The 8039-nt window shown below is 43.2% G+C and overlaps 1 protein-coding gene across 1 annotated transcript in view; it reads left to right on the top strand.

Annotated features, from left to right (window-relative positions):
• Nucleotides 1-7490, top strand: part of LOC106811203 — a 10305-nt gene extending 2815 nt beyond the window's left edge. The window contains exons 3-6 of the mRNA XM_014814755.1: nucleotides 728-775; nucleotides 2557-2601; nucleotides 4203-4304; nucleotides 7336-7490. Coding sequence (XP_014670241.1) covers nucleotides 728-775; nucleotides 2557-2601; nucleotides 4203-4304; nucleotides 7336-7490 — 350 coding nt within the window. The remainder of the gene's footprint in view (nucleotides 1-727; nucleotides 776-2556; nucleotides 2602-4202; nucleotides 4305-7335) is intronic.
• Nucleotides 7491-8039: the final 549 nt, after the last annotated feature.

The following is an 8039-nucleotide window of genomic DNA, read 5'->3' as shown; positions in this document are numbered from 1 at the left end:
TCCCGCCAGCGACTCCCCCACCGCACTCCCCCACCGCCTCCCACCACTGCCTCCCCACCGCCTCCCCCACCGCCTCCGCCACCGCGCTCCCACCGCCTCCACCACACGCCTTCCCCCCACCGCCTTCCCCCCACCGCCTCCCCACCGCCTCCCACCACTGCCTCCCCCACCGCCTCCCCCACCGCCTCCCCATCCGCCTCCATCGCTCCCACCGCCTCCACCCACCGCTCTTCCCACCGCCTCCAAATCGCCTCCCCACCGCCTTCCCACCGCCTCCCCCCAATCGCCTCCCTCACCGCCTCCCACCGCCTCCCACCCGCTCCCCCATCGCCTCCCCACCGCCTCCCAATCGCCTCCCCCCACGCCTCCCCCACGCCTCTCCCACCGCCTCCCACCCGCCTGCCCATCGCCGCCCGCCACCGCCTTCCCCCCAACCGCTCTCCACCGCCTCCCCCACGCCTCCCATCGCCTCCCTCACCGCCTCCCCCACCGCTCTCCCACCGCCTTCCCACCGCTCCCCATCGCCTCCCAATCGCCTCCCCCGCTGCCTTCCGCCACTGCCTCCCACCTCTGCCTCCGACGATGACGACGTGACGCGGGAGTTGCGTGGAAAAAAATTTATATTGCGATATAAAACGCGGTGCGTTGCCGATCGCGCGGTTTTACGATCGGCGATTAGACACGAACGTATACGTAACCGGTGGCGTGTTGTGTTCGTTACACGCAGTATGGTGGACGAAACGCACGCCGGATGCTGGAAACCTCCTGCCACACGGTAAGTGAGCCTCGAGTAACAAACAGGTGATCGTATAACTATATAACCAGGAGCAACAGGTCGGGCGTGAATGACAACGAGTTGTTTTTGCTTGCTGATGCACACGCGCTGCGGAGGTTAAGAACCCACTGTTACGACCCATTAGTTGTGATCGGAAGTTAGATTTACGAACATTCACGAAATTAGATTCGCTCCGTTCGAGAGATTTCTTATTCATGTGCTTGCCCATGTGCTTGCATTCATGTGAATGAAAACGATTCGTGTTTTATATTCACTCATATATACATTTTACGAGTGAGAACGGAGCTGTAACTCATGGGTAGAGAATTTTAATTGTAATTATAAATCTTCACGTTTTCGTTTTACTTCTATACCTATATACCTGCGTTCCTTATACTGTTGATTTTAACTGATAGATCGTAACAGTTGTTTTTTATGCGTGGTCGCACGCATGCGCATGCTGCATGCCGGCCTTATAGTGTGACACTCTGCTAACACCGCCCCCTTCTTTCTCGCAGCCATCTGTCCACAATTTGTTCTGCTTACATCTCGAAAGTGATTTGCTAATTCTTATTGATATTTGCGTTAATTGTAATACCTGACTGGGCAAGTTGGTTGAAACTGGTTTGGTGACGTTGCCATTGGAATGGTTGCTGTGGCGAACTTTGGTACACGTATATTTTCAAACGAAATGAGTGTTTCTTTCCAAATTGGCACAGAATGTGTATTTGAATAATTAAACTATCATATCAAGTTTACTCGTCTTCATATAACATGGTTATAATATATAATTAAGTGATCAAATTACTTGCAAAATCGCTTTGCCAGCCGCCGACAAATTTGGGACGTTCGCCATTTTGCGTTATCGTATAGTCTTTTCTTGCACACTTGATGCCCAACAAGCTTCCCGATCATTCTACAGAATTTTGGGCTTGCCGTTTGAAGCAACCTCCATCATTGCGCTTGTGTACAACGTACTGTACACTGAGAATAATACTTGCATGTTGTCCTGCATTTTTAAAAGTTTACCACTCAGATTTTCTTGTCGAGGCATACCTTCGTAAATTTGCTCGCCATGTCGTTGTTATTCCTCATATATATATATATGTATATATATATATATATATATACGTTGTTTGTTATTTGTTGTGTGATGTCGGCTTGCAGTGTGCTTGTCGTCTGCTTGATTTCGTACGGTTGTAGGTAATGTGCATTCTTGCATGAGTTCGTTTGTTCCGCCATATACTAAAACACTCCATCAAACGTAAGCCTAACATGTGACGCTATTAACCTATGCTAACTAGCTGTGATACAGAGCGTTCTCTAACTCGCGCTCTCTCACACACACTCACATTTATCTATCTATCTATCTATCTATCTATCTATCTATCTATCCTATCTATCTAATCTATCTATCTTCTATCTATCTATCTATCTATCTATCTATCTATCTATCCATCTATCTATCTAACTATCTATCCGTCCGTCCGCTCGCCTGGCTGTCTGCCTGTATATCTATCTATCTATCTATTATCGTATCTATCTATCGTATCTATCTATCCATCTATCGATCTAATCTATCTATCTATCTATCTATCTATCTATCTATCTATCTATCTATTTATCTATCTATCTATCTATCCAGCAATCTATCTATCTATCTATCTCTGTGTAGCAGCTGTATCAATGTACCGTAGTGTTTGTTTGCATGAGAACTCAACCTGCATGCGGTTCATCTGACACGTAAAACACGTCATTGAAATCGCCCGTTAACATTCCAGAATCATCTAGAGGCTACGGTTGTGAGATGACAACAGCTATTTTTGGTAGGTATGCCAAGATGTATGTAGAGCAAGTGCGTTGTGGCGTGGTGGGCGGATAGTGCTTTATTAGTGGGTGGGTAGTGGTGGGTGGGTAGTGGTGGCTGGGTAGTGGTAGAGTGAGCGTGGGTTGGTGGCGTGATGCTGTAGCGGCGGTGGATAAAGGTAGTGTTAATAGGATAAAAGCTTTTATAGTGATTATTTTATTCTCATTGCTAAAACGACAAAAATATTGGCACTTCTATGATGGATACTATTGCTGTTTAATGAGTTTGCTTTTACGACATCTCTATTTTACTAGCCAACTAGTTTTAATAAAAAGCCTCAATATTTTGGATTCGGTGTTTATGACGTTATGAAAGCTATGTAAATATAACCCCCGGCAAGTCAAATAGTCTCTCTCCCCCTTTCTCTCTCTCTCTCTTCTCTTCTCTCCCCCCCCTCTCTCTCTCTCTCTTTCTCTCCTTCACCCCTCTCTCTCTCTCTCTCCTCTCTCTTCTCTCTCTCTCTCTCTCTTTCTCTCTCTCTCTCTCTGTCTCTCTTGATCTCTCCTCTATCTCTCTCTCGCTCTCTGCGTGCGTGTGTGTGCGTGCGTGCATGTGAGTGCGTGCGTGCGCGTATGTGTGCGCGTGCGCGCGTGTGTGTGCCTAACGTAAAATTTACGCAATTATTTACAGATGTTTGCTTATGGAATAGTGCTTGTGTGTGCGCGTAAGTGGGTGTAGTGCTGTCTATGACTATTTTTTAAGTTTGCGGTTGTTAGCAGACGTTCGCAAATCTCTGACGTCACAAATTGAAGCCTCCATGTAATTTTACAGTCTATAAAACGCAAATATTATCGGCGTCCACAATGCATGCCCAAGAGTCGCAGTATCTATATTATGTGTGTGCTATGTCTATACGTGTATGTTATGTCTTTATGTGTATATTATGCCTATACATGTACGTTATATCTATATGTGCATGTTATGTCTATTATGTGTTATTATGCCCTATACATGTACGTTATGTCCTATACGTGTATGTTATGTCTTTATGTGTATATTATGCCTATACATGTTACGTTATGTCTAATACGTGTATGTTATGTCTTTATGTGTATATTATGCCTATCTACATGTACGTTATATTTATATGTGTATATTTATGTCTTATTGGTATATTATGCCTATACATGTACGTTATATCTATACGTGTATGTTATGTCTTTATGTGTATATTATGCCTATACATGTACGTTATATCTATACGTGTATGTTATGTCTTTATGTGTATATTATGCCCTATACATGTACGTTATATCTATACGTGGTATTGTTATGTCTTTATGTGTATATTATGCCTATACATGTACGTTGTATCTGTATGTGTATGTTATGACTATATGTTTTTTATCCATATCTATATGTGTATGCTATATCTATATGTGCTTTATCTCTATCTATATGTGTATGCTATGTGTGTCGTGTACGCATTCTTTTGCGCAACGCCATCTTGTACACGGGTCTCTCTGGATGCTATGTCTATATGTGCTTTATCTCTATCTATATGTGCATACGTACTATAACAGCAGCCGATAACTTGCCTGTAATGCGCTGCATTGCCAGAGTGCTACGTGGAGCGATGCGTGGAAGGCTTCGTAGGGTGCGCCACCAACGCCGCCAGCAGCGAGGAGTTTGCGAGCTGCATCATGGTGCACCGGATGTGGCGCACAAGGTGCTGCAGGATCGATCATCCGCAACGATGACCATCGCTGACTAACTTCACCGGCGTTCTCCGTTCAGTCTCTGTGCTCTACGTTTCGGCGCCTTAGAGAAGCAGTCTCAACGATTACTACCGTGAAATTGTATATGTATAATATAGTCTTGTCTGTTTGCCGCGAGGCGCCTTCTTGCGTGCCGTCAGCAGCGCCCTTTGGGGCCGAGTTCGATACGAAGTGCTGTTATGATTTTTTTTCAGCGTGATTTCGCGTGCGTAGTTGTATGTCGATGATTATATGAGATATGAATAATTTTTATTGATTCTTCTTCTTCTTGATAATAGCTTATGGTGCCCTGCAATTGTCATTTTAGCGTGTAAGGCGGACTTAGGCGTTCATGCCGATGCACAATTTAGCGGCATGATGACGCTCAGATAAAAAAAAATCGAGAAACACGGCGATCTAATATCGATTGCTTGATCAACGTGACCCTTCTTGAAGGGGAAAACGTAGTTTTTACGTTGCAATCGCGGCGTGCATCATTGTGGATGGCCGGAATCTCTCCGAGTGTAGTAGAGAGACCTATGCGGAGCGGTCTCATTGACATTTAACTATATATATATATGACAAGCGTCGTAGAAGAACTTCATCGATTGAAAAATAAAAGTTGGCGTTATCATCAACAATATTGATATCGTGTTTTAATTAATATATTCAATTTTATTTTTGTTTTGTTTTGTTTCAGTTCTTCACGCCTTACGTGCGTCTTTTTTTATTTATTTATTGTAGGCGAATACGACTCCAGAATACATATATACGCATATCATGCGGAAAACTGTACGTAAAACACAAAAAGCACAACTTTCACTTACAATGTACTCGTTGTTTCTTGCACTTTCTTTTTCTCGCATCGTCTATGATTACGATAGTGTCTATTATTATTATTATTATTATTATTATTTATTTTTATTATTTATTATTATTATTATTATTATTATTATTATTATTATTATTATTATTATTATTAATGTTGACACTTCTCCCTGTAATGTAAGAAACTAGTTCCACACCATAGACAACGCGTGATGCTGTGTGCAGCTATTTGCATTAGGTTAATTTTAGGCAATAAATGTTTAGTTATGTTGCTTTTCTGGAACGTGTCATCATATTCAATCCTACATATTTCGTGAAGCCATTCCGATGTTGCCCCCCCCCCCATGTAAATCGCTTTACGCATTCTTCATTTTTGGCGATTCGTCTCCAATTGATGTGATTGTGAATGAACAGTTACCATCATCTTTTTTCCTCACTTACTGTTCCGGTGACTACTTCTACTTACAGGTAGGCAAATTCAAGTCAAATCTAAAAAAATGGGTGGGCGGAATTTTGCTGTGTTATTCGCGTGTAACTTCTTTACAACAAGCACGCACGCACGTAGGCCTACGGTCGGGCGCATTTTAGGCGCATATATACATATAGTACATCACGGACGCGCAAATGTTTTCAGCACACACGCACACACACACGCACGCATGGACACGCGCACGGGCATACACATACAAAATATGCAGGCGCGCGTGCGTGCGCAGACATACAAGCACACGAACGCACACACGCAGGCACTCGCCTACAGACTGACAGACACACGTACCCCACGCGCGCAAGCACACAGGCACACACGCGCGAGCGCACATGCGCACGGTATAACGTCGCGTCGTAAATAATTCGACATTTGAGCTGTAAATAATTATATTATGTATTATTATAATTATTATTTACAGCTCTGTGGATCCGTCCAATTGAAATCCTTAGCCTGACATGAAGCTCAACGCAAGTGCCGCATATGCGATCGAAGCGCCCCATGTAGTGGCGTCTCACATGCTAATAACCAAAGATCGTATCCTCCGGCACTGTACGATCTTTGCTAATAACAAACACAGTTATAGGCTACTACTAATAGTAATAGTAATATATACATAACAGCGGAAAATGAACCGCTTCTGCTTTTGTGTGGATGGTTGCGGAGAGGCAACTGCCAGCTTCTGTTGTTCAGGTATGACTCTTTTCGCAAGTGTGGTTATATAATGTCAGGTTATATACTATAGCAGAATAACATTACACCTGCCACATTGAATCGAAATCAGCCCGGCTTTTCCTATCATATCTTCGATAAATAAACACTGAGACAGCACGAAGATTTGCTCCGTTTTCTATTTGCAATGCGGGCCCGATATAGGCTGAATTTTCATTGGCTAAAACTTGGTGCGTGCACCAGGCCCGATCAGGCCCCGATCTCGATCATGATGCGGGCCTTTAAAATCCCTTACCTACAGGCCCGGCAGGCCTGTAAATTAACTAAATTTTCAAACTAATTTCTACCCCTGTAACTGGTTGCAAATAAAATAGGCCATTACCCATGTCCCTCGTAAGATTATTTGCAATAAGGCTCCTTATTATCTTTATATAATTATTTTTATTTTTATATTTATTATCTTTGCTTGGTTTGTTGTAATCTATGCATGCGGAAGAGGAATCGCTTGTTCCGAAGGGCCAGGCATTCTAAAATGCCTATTAGTTGGTATAGATATCGCTATATGTTATGTCTTTATGTGTATATTATGCCTATACATGTACGTTATATCTATATGTGCATGTTATGACTATATGTTTTTTATCCATTTCTATATGTGTATGCTACGTCTATATGTGCTTTATGTTTATCTATATGTGTATGCTACGTCTATATGTTTTTTATCCATTTCTATATGTGTATGCTACGTCTATATGTGTATGCTATATGTCTATATGTGCTTTATCTCTATCTATATGTGTATGTTACGTCTATATGTGTATGCTACGATTATATGTGCTTTATCTATATCAGGAGTAGATAATAGAAGAATCTACTCCTGTCTATATCTACATATATATGCTATCGTCGAGCTCTAGATGCTATGTCTATATGTGCTTTATCTCTATCTATATGTGCATACGTACTATAACAGCAGCCGATAACTTGCCTGTAATGCGCTGCATTGCAGAGTGCTACGTGGAGCGATGCGTGGAAGGCTTCGTAGGGTGCGCCACCAACGCCGCCAGCAGCGAGGAATTTGCGAGCTGCATCATGGTGCACCGGATGTGCGGCACCAAGTGTGGCAGGATTGATCATCCCGGAACGATGACCATCGCTGACTAACTTCACCGGCGTTCTCCGTTCAGTCTCTGTGCTCTACGTTTCGGCGCCTTAGAGAGCAGTTCTCAACGATTACTACCGTGAAATTTGTATATGTATATATATAGTCTTGTCTGTTTGCCGCCGAGCGCCTTCTTGCGTGCCGTCAGCAGCGCCCTCTGGGGGCCGAGTTCGATACGAAGTGCTGTTATGATTTTTTTTCAGCGTGATTTCGCGTGCGTAGTTGTATGTCGAGTGATTATTATGAGATATGAATAATTTTTATTGATTCTTCTTCTTCTTGATAATAGCTTATGGTGCCCTGCAATTGTCATTTTAGCGTTTAAGGCGGACTTACGCGTTCATGCCGATGCACAATTTAGCGGATGATGACGCTCAGATAAAAAAAATTCGAGAAACACGGCGATCTAATATCGATTGCTTGATCAACGTGACCCTTCTTGAAAGAGGAAACGTAGTTTTACGTTGCAATCGCGGCGTGCATCATGTGGATGGCCGGAATCTCTCCGAGTGTAGTAGAGAGACCTATGCGGAGCGGTCTCTTTGACATTT

This window comes from Priapulus caudatus, unplaced genomic scaffold (genome assembly GCF_000485595.1).
Source record: "Priapulus caudatus unplaced genomic scaffold, Priapulus_caudatus-5.0.1 Scaffold514, whole genome shotgun sequence".
Lineage (NCBI taxonomy): Eukaryota > Metazoa > Priapulida > Priapulimorpha > Priapulimorphida > Priapulidae > Priapulus > Priapulus caudatus.
This window is presented reverse-complemented; position numbering and strand designations above follow the sequence as displayed.